Source organism: Diabrotica undecimpunctata, chromosome 6 (genome assembly GCF_040954645.1).
Source record: "Diabrotica undecimpunctata isolate CICGRU chromosome 6, icDiaUnde3, whole genome shotgun sequence".
In the NCBI taxonomy this organism is placed as follows: domain Eukaryota; kingdom Metazoa; phylum Arthropoda; class Insecta; order Coleoptera; family Chrysomelidae; genus Diabrotica; species Diabrotica undecimpunctata.
In genome coordinates, this window is record NC_092808.1 from 25,946,288 (window position 1) to 25,965,613 (window position 19,326).

At 35.1% G+C, this 19,326-nt stretch overlaps 1 protein-coding gene across 2 annotated transcripts in view; it reads right to left on the reverse strand.

The window, feature by feature from the left end:
- fry (microtubule binding protein furry) overlaps window positions 1-19,326 on the reverse strand; it is a 192,596-nt gene that overhangs the window by 31,985 nt on the left and 141,285 nt on the right. For both annotated transcript variants that reach the window (XM_072534500.1, XM_072534498.1), the window contains exons 28-32: window positions 18,741-19,050; window positions 10,983-11,286; window positions 10,700-10,897; window positions 4,417-4,894; window positions 472-650 (exon numbers count right to left, since the gene is read on the reverse strand). In XM_072534500.1, coding sequence (XP_072390601.1) covers window positions 472-650; window positions 4,417-4,894; window positions 10,700-10,897; window positions 10,983-11,286; window positions 18,741-19,050 — 1,469 coding nt within the window. The remainder of the gene's footprint in view (window positions 1-471; window positions 651-4,416; window positions 4,895-10,699; window positions 10,898-10,982; window positions 11,287-18,740; window positions 19,051-19,326) is intronic.

Genomic DNA, 19,326 nt, shown 5'->3' on the forward strand with positions numbered 1-19,326 from the left:
TCCTACATATTGGAAAATGGAAACTAGATCGAGAAATTGCGTACAGGATAAAGGCTGGTTAATTTAACTGGAAGCAAATAAGCGGGGTACTCTGTGATCAAAAAATCGGCGAAGAACTAAAAAGAAAGATATACAAGAGTGTGGTAAGACCTGAGTTGGAGTACGGCGTTGAAGTTTGGACTGTAGAAGATTCAGGAAAAGAAGATGGAGGTCGCTGAATTGAAAATGTTACGGTGGATGTTGGGTAAGACTAGGACCAACAAAATGAGAAACAACTTGATTGGGGAAAGAGCCGAGGTGACTATAGTCTCAAAAAAAATCCAGACCAAAGACTGCAGTGATTTGGACATGTCAGACGTAGAAATGAAACTTATGTGGGACGAAGAATCTGTTAGACGTTGATAGGAGGAGAGGTAGAGGAAAACCGAGGAGTATTATAATTATATATTCGTTGTAACCTTGTTATATTACCTGGCACATCCATGGCCTTTTCCATCCCGATTGGGGAGAGGTATCAGCCGGACTAATAGAGCAAGATCGTCTTGGGGTTGATGATACTTTTGATGTAGAAGCTTCTTCAGCCTTATGTAAAAATCTCCTGCCGATTAGAGGAGTTTGCGACATATCGAAAGTAAATTCCATGGTACGACCTACAACATTCAATGTAAAATATTATTATAAAAATCATGTATAAAAGTCTTGGAAATTATCAATCTACTAAAATAAGCGGCGAGTTAAATTTTTTTTAACATCCAATGTTTATTGCAATCTGCCTCGTTACAAATAATAAGCAATATGCATAATTTATGTACAATAATAATAGCCGCCCAATGGCGAGCACCCAGGTAAGACATATATTATTATAAATTTAATCTAAGATATAACAATTAATTTTAACTTCAACTTAACAAACAAATTTTAATACAGATAAACAACACTGACAACACATATGAGTATTACAAGACTAAAAAAAATCCAGAAAAGTTTAGAAAACACCAGAATAAAAACTTGTTATTTCACCGCACTATGACACTATGCTCTGGTTCTTCAGATTTATTAGAGGTCCAAAGGGTCTGGTCGTTTTAATCTTCTTACGTGTGAAATGTCGAGCAGATCCTTGGCCAGCGGATTTGGATGGCAGGATAGTCTGGTTTTGTATGCAGAGTTTACAGCAGATATTGCTTCGCGAACTGTTGGCAACTGTAGATCGTGGTGTAATCTGTGGTTCTTAGTATTCCAAGAGGCATTGCAGATCTGGCACAGTACTTTCGATTGGAATCGTTGAAGTTTTTGTATATTGGTATTACTTGCTGTACCCCAGATTTGTGCTGCATATTGCCATACCGGTTTTAAAATACATTTATATATCAGAAGTTTGTTCTTCGGGCTAAGATTTGATTTTCGACTCATGTTCTAATACATTTTCCTGTAGATTAAGCTGAGTTGAAGGCGTTTCTTCCAAATGTGGATACCCTAATTAAATTTGCTGTCCAAATAAATTCCCAAGTATTTAACGACTGTATTCCCGGTATTAACTGGTAGTGGAGTGTTGTTTATAGAAACTGGTGGCGCGTCACCTTTTTTTTAAGTAAACGTTATTTGTGTTGATTTTAAACTGTTGACTTGGACTCGCCACAGTTTAAGCCAGCTCTCTAGTTTAAGTAGGTGATTTTGCAATACCTGGGATGCTACAGTTGCTGTAGAATTTGAAGCCATGATACCTGTGTCATCGGCATATGTAGAGATTGTTGTATTGGTCGTCAGTGGGAGATCTGATGTGTATAATAAGTAGAGGGTGGGTTCTAGTATGCTTCCTTGTGGAACTCCGGAACATATTGGAAACAGGTTAGTGATTTCCCAACCTCTTTTGTACCTGAAAGAAACGATCTGTCAGGTAGGATATTGGGATGAGGAAATATGGTTTTAATTTTGGAGATAAGATCTACATGCCAAACTTTGTCGAATGCTTGAGAGACATCTAGAAACGCATCAGTACAGTAATTTCTGTGTTCGAGCGAATTTCTGATAATTTTTACCACCCTATGAATTTGCTCGATGGTACCATCTTGTTTCCTAAACCCAAATTGATAATTCGGTAAAACATTACTGTCATATAAAATAAGCTCCAGTCTTCTCAGATAAAGCCATTCAAATACTTTGGATATAGTAGGCAACAGGCTAATTGGGCGATATGAAGATGTCGTGTGATCCTTATTAGGTTTTGGAATAAGAACAATTTGAGCAACTTTCCACTGGAGTGGAAAATAACCTGTTTTTAATATTGAATTAAATATATAAGTAATTCAACTTACGCCTTCGTTGGGTAGATTTTTACGCCTCCAAATGAAGGAGAAATTCATGTTATATTCCTTTTACTATAGCGAAATCAATAAGATCGAGGAATTTTTCGTCTATCAGTGGGCCAATAAACAGGCTCTCCAGTAGAGAGAGGAATTAAATGATTCTCATTAATATTTTTTAATAATTCTCGTGCACGTGAGGTTATGATTCTGGAGCTCCATTTATGATGTTTGGCATTATATAATAGAAGCAAAATAATAGAAGTTTGGCAAAAATAGAAGCGTTCGAAATGTGGTGTTACAGAAGAATATTAAAAATTCAGTGGGTTCAAAGGATTACCAATGCTGAGGTACTACGACGTCTAAATAAGGAGTTAGAAATTATGAACAGCATAAAAAGAAGAAAACTAGAATATTTGGGTCACATAACCAGAGGAGAAAAATATGAGCTGCTGAGAATTATTATGCAAGGAAGGATCCAAGGAAGAAGAAGCATAGGAAGAAGACGCATCTCCTGGCTGAAGAACCTTAGAGCATGGTTTAACTGTAGTTCACTACAACTTTCCAGAGCAGCAGCCAACAAAGTGACCATAGCCATTATGATATCCGCCCTCCGATAGGAGATGGAACTTTAAGAAGAATGCATTATGATCTCCAGCAGTAATGAAACGGTGTCCGAGCATCTTAAAGTATTCAGTAAAATGATCAGCTTTAATTATTTTATTCGGTGGGCAATAAACAGCAAATAAAATAATCGGGCCTTGTGAATCTTCGACCGACACTGATGTGGCTTGGATGCTAATTCTACTAATTTTATTTATTTCATATAATAATTTCCGTTTTTCCGTGGGCTTTACCTAATGGATGTTGAGTTACAAAGGCTGAATATTTGGGAATATAGAAATTAGTCATGTGTACTTCTGAAATAAACATAACATCTAGACTATGAGAGTAAATAAATGCTTTAACTTCGTGGAAATGAGTGGTTAAGCCATTGGTATTCCAGCAGCATATCTTTAGTTTAGTGTTGAAGGTTAAGCGTAGATATCAGAGACATTATGAGATCAAACATCTTATCCATTCTTTCCATTAGCGTATGTACTAGTAGTTCTAGATTGTTTTTGTATATGTTGAGGAGTTGTTGTTTCTATTACATGAGAAGTCTCATCTGCGGTGAGTTTAATGCAAATAAATATTTAAACGACTTAGATATTATCATTCAGCTTATAAGTGTGTATATTTTTGGATGTAATTACCCCTTAAACGCACTTATATGTATATTGTGCACTTTGTATCATGCTTATGTGTATGCCTCGCAGATTGGTGGAACATCTTGTTGGATGATTATTTTTACAGCATCTTCTCTGGTTTTCCATTCGATAATTCTTTTAGCCCACTTATTATTATCCATTCGTCTGTATACCACCTACATGTAAATGAGAAAACTAATTCCAAGCTTCTTAATGTACACAGATATTTTCAACCACCGCGAGTATCATATTCATTCCATGATTAGGTCAAGTCATTTGATTTCCATTATTTAATCACTGTTATTCGATCCACAGTAAATTAGACGGAAATTAGAAACAGTTACTAAAATATTACTAAAAGGTCCTAATCATATAGGACAGTCCACACACAACGGCAGTCTCTACATCGTTGGAACCTTTCTCTGAAATTATCAGCTACCTGACTTACACACATGTTCATGTAGATACACATTTGTTCAGTTGTATATTTAGGAGCCCACTACCAAATCGAAAAGTAAAGCGACATACTCCCAGTTTTCTTTTAACAAGATTTCTAGACTGAGTTATTTTTATATTTTTTGTGTAGATTCCCAATTTAAAAATAATTTTTCTTAAAATTAAAACATAAATAGAAAATTGTCATGGGACAACTTCTTGCATATTGCTTGTAAAATAATTACACAATTTAATTATTGCAATATTCTTACAGATTGTAAATAAATGGGAAGTTAAAAAAACTAATCTTATTAACTACAGTATTCAACACAACTAAGGTACTACGGAACTAAACGAAATTTAGAGTGAAACGCAAATAAAATAATTAGTATATTAAATAAACTATCTTAGTTTAAATAAGCTATACATACCTGGAAGTTCCTTCTTGCTGAAAATATTATCTTCATTAAATGAAGGATGAGGCATAGGTGTCAAAGAACTCTCCCAATGAGAATGAATAGTAATCGGAGGTGCCACCAAAGAACTAGATCTGCTAACGACCAATTTCAGAATCTTCAACGCTTCTTTCCAATTCGGTCCTTCGATGTACTTCACTATAACTTTCAACAAATCGGCGTTTACTGGTTGAGCAGCTGCCGTAGCTAAGTCGACATAATGTAAAATGCAATGGATGATATTTAGTATCGGTAACTGTAGATTACTGGGACCTTTTTCTAGAACTTCTATCAGGAATGATAACATGTTGAGACTTAAATGAGAGTAAGTGTCATGGAGATATTTCACAACGCATTTAGTCCATTGGAAGCTCTCTTTACTAAAAGTTCTTCTACTGTAGAGGTTCATCACTGTGCCGAGATTTTCAAGCTTTTTGCTCTTTTCAATGCTAACCTAAAAATATATATCAAAATTAATTTATTGTATTAATTTGTATGGCATATGTTATATATAATCATGTTACACTTGAAATTTCCGCGGGAGCTATATGTGCTTTCTGTGGTTTTCCGGGTTTGACTCCTCATTGAATAATTTTGATTTTGAGAAAAACTATTATTTTGACGACGTTTCGGCAAGATCGCACTTGCCATTGTCAATTCAGGTAGTCATCAAAATAATGGTTTTTCTCAAAACCAAAATTATTCAACGCGGAATCAAACCCGGAAAACCACAGAAAGTACAACCTCTACAACCTCTCGCCGAAAATGCTTTAGCATTCGTCAAAAATTCTTTTTATTTCATCGAACTTCTTAAACAATACTCTATCTCACCGTCGGACATTCTAGTAAGTTTCGATATCGTTTCACTCTTTACAAACATTCCTATAGACGAAACTCTAAACATTCTGAAAACTAAATACAGTATCCAGCAAGACCACTTATCTCTCATTAAACATTGTATGTCCAACACTTATTTCATCTTCCAAAATCAATTCTACAGACAGATAAATGGTGCCCCAATGGGCTCCCCACTATCTCCAGTAATTGCCAATATTTTTTTGGAAGACTTCGAGACCCGAGCACTATCCACATCAATGCTCAAACTCACATGTTGAATACGATATATGTTGACGATACGTTCGTCATTTGGCCCCACGGCAGGGATGCTTTGGTGCCTTTTTCAACCCATCTGAATGGTATACATCCTAGTATCCAGTTCACGATGGAAGTGGAAACTGATTCATCCCTACCGTTTCTCGATGATATCATAAAGATAAACCAATCCCAAGGTTTTCATCACTCCGTTTATCGAAAACCCACCCATACCAATCGTCACTTGCATGGCAAATCTTATCAACCACCTTCACAAATTAATTCAGTCATTTGTAACCTCGGAAACCTTTTTTGATGGTGCTAGAAAGGTCACCAATGGAGACACTGCGGACGGCAGCCAGATGGTTGGTGGAGAGCGAGTCGTGGGTTCGAAACTAGCTTTTGGAACCAGGAATGGGTCCAACGGACGAAATAAGTAAGGATACGATAGGAGATATTAGAAAAAGATACAGAAATAAACAAAAAGATAGATGGGTAAAATTACCAAAGATAAGATAAGATAAGATAGGGAACAGGGCGCCACTTAATTTTTTTGGGTTTAAGGAGAAAATTAAGAAACCTTAGAAAAGAAAAGAGATAAGGAAAGATATTTAGGTTCAGAGATCAAACCCAAGAAAAGATATCACAGTTAATTATTGAATAAATTTGGTCAACACTCTACATAAACAAAAAATAAATATATAAGGTATTACACTTACTTACCTACGAAACTTAATAAGCCTGATCTTTCTACTGGTCAAAGGTATAGTTATATTTAAAGGTAAAAAGCAAATATATCAGGGAACTTTGTTCGGAGTCGACAAATAAAATACATACATGAAACAATAACAATATATTAAACAACAACAAAATTATGACGCTGCTGGATGCAACACAAGTAATAAAAATACACCAACAACTATAAAATGGTGGTATACATATAAAAATAGGCAGAAATATAATTAGAAAATATCTTTCTTCTTCTTTAGATGCAAATCCACTAATGGATGTTAGCGATCACATTTTCCATTAATTCTCTATTTCTTGCAATATGTATCAGAGATTGTATGTCGTTAATCCCTGTCCATTGCCTTATGTTTCGGAGCCAGGACATTTTCTTGCGTCCCATTCCTCTCTTGCCTTCAATTTTACCCTCGATTATAAGTTGGAGGAACTGGTATTTTTCATTTCGCATGATGTGACCTAGATACGCCGTTTTCCTTTTCTTGATGGTTTCGAAAAGTTGGCGTTCTTGGTTTATTCTTTTAAGGACATCTATATTTGTGATTTTCGCTGTCCATGGTATTTTTAGGATACGGCGATAGAGCCACATTTAAGCCACATCTTACAAAGATATAAGTATAACACAAACATGCACAAATAAAGTCTTGGCGTATCTCGAGATATTACAGCAAAAAAAATGAATTAAAAATTATAACAAAAACCAAAGATAACAAAAATTAATAAAATCTAAATTTACAAAAAATACAAAAAAGTTACTGAAGTGAAAACATAAAAATTTAACCAAACCGCACTTGGTTAAGTCGATTATTTGGTTCGTAACAAAAAAAAAAATTATAGAATGTTCTTTAATTGACTGCAAAATTCGGTAGCTACTCTCAACTACATTTGATGACATGTATGATCGTTGGATACGTCCAGATAATGGAAGATGATATGATGCTATACCATGTTACTTGCCCAGATAGGTGGAGATATTAAAATTATGTCACTTACAGTAATTCCTGAAGACTGCTGCTTTAATCACTGAAGTTAATACTGTACTGGTATTAAACACTGAATTTATTTACCCTTAAAGGTGCTTTACAACTATCCTTAAACTAATATAGTGTAAGATAAAAAAAACTCTAATAAGCAAGTGTATACACACTTATAAAGAAAATGCACAGAGACGGTAAGGTAGCAGATACGATAAATGTGAAGTAAGCGTCTTAACTCGACGAATGCCCACCGATAAGTTGTTTTCTCTACGAGTGCCCACCGAGAAGTAACTTGGTTCCTCTAAAATTTTACCAAGCTACCCAAGAAAAGGTGAGGGTATCTTCCCCCAAAAATGATAGGCCAGTTGTATCTATTTCTGAGAAGGTAAAAAGTTCTTACTAACATTGAACATAACGGTATCCTTCTACCTACAAACGTGACGAAATATGAAATCCCGAGATTGGGTCTTTACAGAAAAATTACTATACGAGCCTTCGGAATATTTACAAATCTATCATAAAAGACCCGCCTTCACCGAAAAGTATTAGTTTCTTTTCATACTCCGGATTAAGACGGAAAGGATTAAAAACCTTTCGGACGCAGGGAAATTCCGGGCATTCAATAAAATTTTGAAGACGGTAAACCGAACATGAGCGTATCATCACGGGGGCAAAAGGAATAAAAATAATTAATATTTTAATTATATAAAAAAAAATGTTACACATTTATATCCTTGTCTCCAGATCAATACGCCTTTGTGATAATGCAAGTAGACCCGCTGAGCTCTCTAGTTTAAAACAAGCCCTCCTCCAAAACGATTACCGCGAAAATCACATCAATAGCAGCATCCACACTCGACAGACATCAATCTCCCACTCAATCTCAACCCAAAGACTAAGACGCTCATCATACGAAAGCTTTTATTCCTTACATCAAAGGTGTCACTGACAAAATCGACAAAATTCTAAAATCAAGAGGAATAAAGACAATATTTACCCCCCAACAAAAATTTTCATCTCTTTTTCGATCAATCAAAGTCAACATTCCAAATGAACAACACGGAGTTTATGAAATTCCTTGTGCAGATTGCCCCCGATCCTATATAGGCCAAACAAATCGTAGAATCCAAAATAGGATTAATGAACATTCCATTTCTGTTCGCAATTCCGATTCCATTTCAGTTCTAGGTCAACACCATCTTCATACAGGTCACAAAATTGTCACAAATGGTCACAAACCACGTCACCATCGACGGTATAAATAAACTCTGTTCCCAGTAGCAGTAATGCATTGGTTAGTGATCAGTGAAGTCTTGGGAAGAAGTTTATTTTATTGGGTTTTAAAAAAAAAATGTTGGATTAATTGGTACTTCTTATTACGCATCAGGTTCCCCGTAGTATAACACCTTTCTAATTTTCACAGAACCCATAACTCCCAGATCTTTTTCCATATATTGGATTACGGTGTTGTTTGTGACGTGTTAGATGTATGAAATTATGAACACGCAGCGATAGTACCACATTTCGAAGGTTTATAGTCGTTTTTGCTGTTGCCTCTGTCAAAGTCCAAGCTTCCACTCTATATAAAAGGGTAGAAAATACTATAGCATTTCTAGACATGTGTTCTTACATCAATGTTCAGGTGGATATTAGAGCAGATCTTTCTAAACGGTTGAAGACAGCTTTCATTTTTTCATCAATTATTTAGACTGACAAAATAACCATTTTATTATAAATTCTTATGATTGTTTACGAGAACTAGGAAGGCGAAGGATTTCCTGGCTGAAAAATCAACGTACGTGGTTCAACACAAATACTACAAATCTTTTCAGAGCAGCAGTTTGCAAAATGCAATTTGAAAAGCAAACATCGAGAATTACCGACCAATATCCTTGCTATCACATCTGTATAAATTACTAACTAAAATCATAACCAACCGCCTAACACATAAGCTCGATTTCTATCAACCTATCGAGCAGGTTGGATTCAGAAAACATTTTAGTACCATAGACCACTTGCACACCGTAAGAACACTGATAGAAAAATGCACCGAGTATAATGTTCCAATTCATATGGCGTTCGTCGATTTCCATAAAGCATAGGCAATTATGGGCAGTGCTTGAATCTCTAGAAAATGCACGTATAGATTCAAGATACACTAACATAATTAAAAACATATATGAAAATGCCACCATGCAGTCATGCAGATAAAGCTGGACGAAAGCACAAAAACTAATCCCATAAGACTACAACGGGGAGTAAGACAAGGAGACACCATCTATCCCAAACTAGTTACCCTTGCTATAGAAGACATTTTTAAGAGACTAGAATGGAACAATAAGGGTATCAACGTCGACGGATCATACTTAAACCACTTGAGATTCGCAGATGACATAGTTCTAATAGCCGATAATATCCAAGAACTAAATGATATGTTACAACAATTAAATGCAGTTTCAGGAGAGGTAGGCTTAAAAATGAACTACAGTAAAACATAAATACTGAGCCGAGACCAGACAAATATAACAATAAAAAATCATACCATAGAAAATGATGAACATTATGTATATCTAGATCATGTCATCAAACTAGGGAAATCAAATCAAGATGCTGAAATTAAAAGAAGAACACAACTGGCATGGGGCGCTTTCGGCAAACTAGCACGTATCTTGAAAAACACCTCCATTAAAAAGAAAAGGGTGTATAGCACATGCATACTACCAGTTTGTACCTACGGCTTGGAGACAGTAGCCCTTACCAAAAATCTGCTAAAAAATTAGAAACAACGCAAAGAGCAATGGAACGAATCATGCTTGGAATATCACCGAGAGACAAGATTAGAATTAAAGAGATAAGACGTAGAACGAAGATTAGCGATATTGTGGAAGAAATTACAAAAATGAAATGCCACTGGGCAGGTCACGTAGCCCGATATAATGACAACAGGTGGGCACGGAGAATTCTAGAATGGAGACCAAGGACGACAACAAGAAGCATGGGAAGACCTAAAAAAAGATGGGTAGATGACATAAGAGCAGTGGCAGGCAAACAGTGGATTAGATTGGCGCAAGATAGAGAAAGAAAGCAATTGGGAGAGACCTACATTCAGGAGTGGATGGAAAATGGTTGACAAAGAAGAAGAAGAAGTTTGCAAAATACAGATTGCCATGATGGTCGCCAACATCCGAAACGGATAGGCACTACAAGAAGAAGAATATGGTTGTTTGTTTGCAAAAACTGTAAGATAAGTTCGTTTATTGTAAGTATAAGTTTCTAATAAGGCGCAAATTTTTGTTGTCGCTATCAGATAGCTTTAATATTTAAAGCTGCGTGCAGTGTACTTTTCCGATTGCTTTATCCAAATCAATAAAACTTTCACTAACACTAATAATTTGTTTATTATTAGCAATAAAGTATCACTTAAATAAAAACTATCATTAATTTACCTGCGCAATATTCTCTGCAGCTCTAATACAAAGTTCATTAGCATCTTCATAATTCAACAACATATAAGGAAGTAAAGCTATAACGTTCATTGGGAAAGCTATACTTTGCGATGGATCCACAACCACAAAGTTTAACAAAGATGTAAAATGCGACAGTAGTGCCGTCACTGGTTCGTAAATATTTGGATGGGTGCATCCCTAAAATAAAAATAAATTTTAATTAGGACAATTGAACAAACATCTCAATATTAGCTTTTAACTTATATACGTAGTTTTTACGAACCTTTAATAATAGAGCGTGTACTCCAGGAAATGAGTTCCACCTTAATTGCGACTGAAGTTTCTCCACTTTATCTCTGGCATCTGGTCTATCTAACGGTAATCTATGCATGACACTAGCTAATAGTCGAACAGCCAATAGGAACTCGTGCTCATAGTCTGATTCTAACAGGGAAACTGCAAGCCAAAATAGCTGCGCTAGAATTGTTAATTTATCATCTTGCGTCGCTGTATCTCCTAACATTTTTAAGCTTTGTGCTGAACGAGATCTGGAAAGATTGTTCGGAGCAAATTTGTTGATGGCACTCCTGCAAATAAAATATTAAATGATATCAAAATACCACTCTTATTATCATATTAAGAATATATATATTGTTCCGAAATATTTCCGCCGTCAGGTAATAGTATATTACTTTATGAGGCGGAGAAGCATGACTTTTCTTGACGCGCCCGATATTACGCGCCGAACGAAGTGAGGCGCGTAATAGAGGGCAAGTCAAGAAAAGTCGCTTCTTTGCCGAATAAAGGATACTATTTTTTCTTCAAACGTAGCAATTTTCAACCATAAATAATACAATTCATACGCTATTTTTACTCGAAATTAACTGTGACAACTATCAAAGTCGTCTAGATGTTAGAAATTAAAATAATTAAGTCGTCGGTGGGATTTGCGTCTCCCTGGTTACAGTTGTTTGCAATTATTAAAGACAGCTTATTGTTGTTCGCAAGCCGCCAACATCGGGAATGATTGCTGCAAGTTGTTCTCGACCATCAGTATCATCAACAATTACCAATGCGTATCAAGAGTCGGGAACATTTTTGCACGGTTTCAATTTTGAAAATGCCTCATTAACTAATTGTACTTTTAATATTACTATAAATAAAAATGATGTTTAATTGTTGTTAATGACATTTGTATTGTTGCTTTGTGACATGTTTCATATTGTTGCCATGACAACATTTTTCCTTCCGCCGTAAAGAAATGGGAAAAAAAAACTGCTGCCGGCAGAGACATCAAACTTTGACAGGATCAAGTTAGATAAGTAATGTCATCATTATTTGACGTTTGAAGAAAAATGAAAATTACTAGTTCTACAGAAGAACCTCGTTGAGAATTTGGAACTCGACGTTTCGGCACCCACTTCGGATTCATTATCAAAAGGGATACGGTTGCGTTTTGCGTTCGAGGTCGGGTTCTCAATCTCCCTACTCCCCTCACTCGTGACGTACCAGTATCGTGTTCTGTAGAATTACAAGAACCGTCAAACGGCACTGAGGTCTCAATCTGCCTACTCCTCAGTGTCGAGTGACTGGTGACTGGTCACTAGACACTGAGGAGTAGTTAGGCAGATTAAGACCTGGGTAACATATATACATGTTTGTGAAAATACATTAAGAGCAAATAAGGCCGCCCCTGTACCTATTGCGTTTCTGAAGACAAATTAAATGTTACCAATATCATGCTCAAATTGCATCAATCCTTTGATGTATGAGTTTCAAGAACATCTTTAGAGTCCGGCTCATTAAATGTCATGTAAATGTAATTCACCTGTGGTAAATTTCATTTTTTTTGCACTTTTCTGTATATTATACTTACGTAGTTTCTATTGTATGCCTTATACACCGGCTATACCACACGTTTTGCATGAGAGCATGCCTGCAGAGACTCGTTTGCGTAGATAAGAGCATGTTTATGTACGGCAAGGCGATATGGCGCGCTGGCCTCCAAGCGCGGCCTTTACTCTCGTCGACATGCTGAAAATTTTACCAGTGCGGTTTTAGGTTCTACGGTTTCACTTGCAACGTGTGGCCGGAAGTTCAGTCCGTTCTTCAGTTCAGCAAACGTTTTCAAGACGAGCAGATGAAATGCTCAAAAAAAACCATTCTTGATTGAATTTATAGAGTTGTACAAATCTTTGCTGGCATTGTGGAAGGTAAAAAAGCAATATACCGACAGAAATACAGTATAGCCCAAAATAAACAGTACTGAACTTGTAATTATTTTACTGTTTTAAATAATACATATTTTTGACACTTTATAACATGTTCTAAATGAGCTCCTCCTCTCTCAAGACAGACTTTACACCGATATTCCAGATTTCTCGTAATTTTATGGAATAAACATTGTCTCAAGTACTCGAAGAAGGCTCTAAAGGCATCCTTTAACTCATTGATGATTTGTGGTGCCCGTTTAAAAACGGCAGTTTTAGCCATACCCCAAATGTATGCGTCTGGAGATGTTAAGTCTGGAGAATGTGCAGGATAGGGGTGAAGTCAGTAAATCGTGAACTGAATTTGTTTGGAAAATATCCCTGAAGAAATTGACAAACTGCGATAGCAGTATGGCAAGTTGCTCCATCCTGCTTTTACGCTATGTAAAGGAACTTCTTGAACTTCATCTGGTCTGGCAAAGCCCAGAAATCAATTTGTGCGAAGATTTACGTGGCCTGACAAATGAAAATGTGCTTCGTCTGAAAACCATACATTTTCCAAAAATTCAGGATTGGCTGAAAACTGTAATGCAAGAATTCAGGCACAATATTCCACTCTACTGTGATAATCCCTGGGATGTAATTGTTGATGTACCTGAATTACATACGAAAATGCACCCAGCTCCTTCAGGATTCTTTGCAAGGAAGTTCGTTTTAAGCCAAGATGCAACGCTGTTCTTATCTGGCTGGCTTTCGGATTTTCCAGATTCGCTCAAAAACACGTTCATGGTTATCGTTGTTGTCAACTGTCTTGGGACGCCCTGGGATTCCTTTTCACAATTCATTTCCATTCTCAATGGCACAATACATTACCCGCATTTCTAAACTTCTCAACAACCTTCAAAATTGCAGCATTGCTTGGAGAACGTTTATTAAACCGTTGTGTGAATTGATCACACACGTATTGCAGACTTGCACTATTACGTCGGCCGATTCCGTATGAACGAAAATAATGCTCCACAAGAAACACTTTCTCCTCTGTACTTAACACAATTTTTAACAATTAGGCCTTAATGATTATTTGTTTAAGGATTACTTGACAAGTTTATACTAGTTAATTTGAATACGACATCGAGCACAAAGAGACATCTATGTTTCAGTTTCAGTACTGTTTATTTTGGGCAATACTGTAATAAAAATGAAGCATACGCTGTAAAACGTGATAAATGGCTTTACATGTGTCTGCAATAATTTTGACAATGCTTGAGGGGATATTGCTGCTGAAACCTTAGATCCCTGTAAGTTCTACTAGTTGCTAAAAACCTTAACGTACAGAATAATCTTTCACGAGGAGATATAAAACAGCGTATAACAGTATCTTCTTTTTTAATTATGGGTGACACTAGACGCAGTAAATCAGTATAGGCTGTTTCATCAATTCTAAGATAACCAGGCCAGTCTTCAGGATCTTCTCTCAAATCTTAGATTAAATTACTTATTTTTGTATTAAATTACTCGAGTGTGGCTTTAAAGCTTTATTTTAATACAGTTTGCTTTGGTGGTACAAATTCGACTAACTTAACTATATTTATGCAATTCTAATATTATTAAAATGATACTCCCTACATTCCCAGACGAAAAAGTCGTAAAACTTAATTGCCTCACACCAGCACTCAGCTGGAGAGAAGATGCGCTGATTAGGAATTTTTTAAAGTAAACATATTTAATATTAAGTAGTTACTTGACATTTATCCTACTATACACATTTTTTTTAATTTTAAACGTTTACTAATTTTTCAAACAAAGTTTAATAAAAATAATATTTTTCTTCATTATTTTTGTGTAGAGAAATTATGAGAATAGGAAAAGCTAATGTAATACAAACAAAATTTTACCAATCTCTCTAATCAATAACAAATACCTTTTTATGATAATTTAATGACCATGTTACTTCAACAAAAGAGGCTGTTTGATAATATACCTAAGCGTAAATTGTGACTTATAGATACAAAACGTTCATTTATTTGGAAATATTTTATTACTTATTGTATTTAGACAGTATTCAGACGACAATTCTAAATTCTTCACCTGCTCAAAAATATTTATTCCAAACTGATAAAGAAATTTGGAATTTAGTCAGTTGAAAAACAGCGCCACTACAATAACAATTTTTTTTATATCGAATGTCACAGGGAAAGTTTTTTCCTAAGAAAATTTCAGATTTTCATCTCATTTCTAATTAGGGCTCATCTCATTTCAATAATCTTTTTCACTTACGGAAATAATTAATGGACAAAATTTAATAGATGATTACATAATATTGTTTTGTCTATAAAAATTAAATTTGCCAAAAAGTGAATAAAACTGGAATTTTTTTAGATAAGCCCCACGTGACATGCTAGAGCTTATGTAAGTTATGTATTATGTAAAAACCAGTATAATCCCCCAGTAAACTTGATTGACCACAGTTTGACTTTCAACCACGATTATATAACGTCACGGTGCCAAGGATAAAAATGGTATACTTGTATTGTTAAGACACTGTGACGTTATTCGCTCCGTGCGTGACTGACGCGACACCTACCGCCTTCATGTGACAGTTTTGGACCTACCAATTTTCAGGTTAAACATATGACATATGTTTGACATGTTTGACATTTTTAAATACATGCGAAATTGACAATTATTACTAATTAACTTTTTAATTATATTTTTTCAGTTTATGTACAAAATAAATGTAGTATTAAAAACTGGGTTTCTCAAAATTCATCATAATATATATATATATATATATATATATATATATATATATATATATATATATATATATATATATATATATATATATATAAATATATATATCTTTTCAACCATAAACGGAAAAGAAAGGGAAAAATCTAGTACTGGCAAATCAAGTTTTTCACGTGAAAGAGCATATATTTAAAAACAGTAATAGTAAAAGTTATGATATAAAAGCTAAAGTCATCAGGCACTCTGCAGTTAGCTTGAAGCCTTATAAAATATCATTTAAGGTAAATTGTTTAAATTTTTCCCATTTCAATTGCATAAAAATGAAGTTATGTGATATTTACTTTTTCATATTAATAGCACGGATCCATGTTTTTCTTTTCTCTAATTTATATGTAATCTTTGGGAACCTATAAAAACTACACTTACTATTTTTGCTATTATTACTACAATTAAATACGCAATATGTATTTGCACATATTTTTGATAAAATTTATGCGTAAAAAGGTATTTCCAATTTTGTCATATTTCGCCGCTACGCACGCTGGCATCGTTTCAAAGTACCCCTACCATGGTCACGCACGGAGCGAATACAATCATAATTGAACATTGAAAACGAAGCCAAAATATTAACTGGGAGGGGCCGCTTTGGTAAAACAAAACCACGTGATTCGTATTACCATGGTTACTTTATAACCCATAGACAATTGGCGTAACTACAAATGACACGTGATATACTCGGTTAGCTATCTCCAGTCCGAACTGTCTAGTGAATTTAGTACTTATTTTTTTGCGAAATTAGTTACTTTTTGACAGACTCGAAGTGTCTGGAAATTACTATACAACCAAGCACACGTACTTATAGCCAATATTAATAGTAAACAAACTAAATGGCATATAAAATAGAACTTTACAAATTACCGACAATCAATATTTATTTGTTTGCACCATATATAATAAATAGTTATGTTAAATTATAACAACTAAAATATATCTTTTAAATATATACTACCCAAAATATTATGGGTTTAGTATACACTTCAACTATTTAGAATAATTCTTCTTTTTTCAAAGAAAGAAATCTGCAATAGTAGTATACTTGAGCTATTAATACTGAGAAGTAGGAATTGTAGGTTTCCGACAATGAATCTGTCAAAATATGCCCGAGCTAAGCGAATGGAGTATACCTTCCCATCTATTAAGTGATAGTCGAACTAATTTCTCACTATCAAAATGCCAACTTATAACGGTAATATCAAGAAAATCCCTAGTTTGCAGCTTTTAATTATAATTACTTTAGGTACAGGTAATTTAAAAATAACGGCAATATGGATAATGAACATTTACTTAAAATAGAGGTTTTTGGCACGGTCTACATTTATTAAGTTGAGATCCTTGCTGTGCTGCAGTGATCTCAGTTTGGGAACCAAGATGCGGATAGTGAGGTGCTACGTTCTTCCAGTGTTACTATATGGAGTTGAAGCCTGGACACTGACGCAAGCCACTGAAAAACGAATCGAAGCCTTCGAGATGTGGATATACAGGATACTAAAAATATCTTATGTGGACCATGTCACCAACGTTGAGGTCCTACAGCGCATGACAAAAGAAAAAGAAGTGCTTAATTTAATTAAACAACGTAAGCTTGAGTACCTCGGCCACGTGATGCGGAACGAAGAAAAATATCGAATTCTTCAACTCGTTATGCAGGGTAAAGTATTTGGCAGAAGAGGTCCGGGACGCCGTCGTATCTCGTGGTTGAAAAATCTCCGACAATGGTTTGGGATAACCTCAGCGGAGCTGTTTCGCAGAGCAGTCAACAAAACCATGATAGCCTTGATGATCGCCAACATCCGGACCGGATAAGGCACTGAAGAAGAAGAAGAAGAGGTTTTTGGATAGTTAATGATTTAACGTAGTTATTTTGTACCTAAGGTTAAAATTCATATATTCATAGATTCATTTAAGTACAGTTATGAAAAATTTACTGCTTTCTTTGGAAATTTTAACTAGATATCATTAAAATAGAAAGTTTACAGTTAAATTACATAATCATAAGTTGAAGATTTGTTTTGAAATAGTGACGATAACTGTACTTAAAAGTATATCAATTTTAACAATGTGATATACCACCTTAAACTTTTATTTTCCATGGCTTCTTGCGCATGAAGAAAATAATGCCACATTCGGCGACTTAATTTCGTTTTAGATTATGTTCTCTTTATTTCACGTTTCACTTTAGTTTATTTAATTTCTACCCAGACTGTTCTTTTAGCATGAAGTTTAAATTCGACTGAACGAAACTCGGATCTAGGGGCTCCTGGTCACTTCTGCCAACTTTGCATAGAGGGAATCGTCTTCCAAGCGCAATGGAGATATATGGATTTTAAATAAAGATCGCCAGATTTTTATTATATTTGGAAAATTTTACGAAACTTTGGTACGAAACCGTACAGGAATTAGAGATACTCTTTCAGATAGAATACAAGGAAGGCAATTACAATGGTATGGTCACGTGATGAGAATGGAGGAGGAGCGGTGGCCAAAGAAAGCCTTAATGTATGTTCCGCCAGAAAGAAGGAAAAGGGGAAGACCACCAAATTCCTGGAGAAGAGAAATTACAAAAACAATGCAATCTAGAGGCTTAGAACAGGGAGATTGGAGAGATAGGAAAAGATGGAGGCTGAAATGCGGGAAGCGGTAATCGCCGTAGGACCCCCGTTATATGATGATGATGATGGAAAATTTTACCAGCACAATTATTTTGCAAAGGAAACATCCAGACAAAAAATGTAACGAAAAACAGTAGGTACCACAATCTTCAGGTTATAATACAAGGTACATTTAGAGGAAACATAGGACTGGATAGACGACGAATCCCGTGGACAAATATATAAGACAGTCAACCGGTAAAACAAAACCACAATCGTTTAAACAAACTTATGGCACTAAAATGACGCTCACGTCCAATGAAGATATGGCACCACAAGAATACAAAATTTGAGAGTTTCCAGTGATATACACCGTAATGGCTAAAATATAATAACAAAAATTATTAACTAATTAATAATTATAATACTAACCTATGATCTATTTCATTACTATGTCGATTTCGTTCTTTAACATCCGTAGAAGACTGGGTATTTTTTCTAAAACCATACGAAACCGAATAACTGGTACTACGAGCGTGTCCTATAATTGGCGAATAAAATACTGGAGTGCCAGCCATATTTATATGTGAACCTTCGGCATTTTTCCTTAAAGGCCCAGCTTCCTTGTTATTAAGGTTTGGTGTGGATTTAAAGAAATCCTTCATGAAATCTAAAGGACGGAAATCTGATTCCAATGATTCGACAGCAGCCTCCAGTGTTAAAAGAAGTTCTGTTACATATCCTAGAAGTTAAGATATAATTACTCATTATATTATTAGTGTTATATATAGGGTGTTTCATTTAAAATTATTGGCTTACTGTAGTTCAAAGAAATGGCGTATCATTTGTGAAAGCCCTGTATTTAGAAATTAGATTTCGACGTAAATTCCTGAAAGAACGTTACATATTCTTTGTGTGCAAAAGTTTGCAAGGCATTATGTTTGTAAATGGATGAGCTATTAATTTTAAACTGTTTGTCCCTATCTGTCAAAAATTAAAAAAAAAAGATAACTAACTC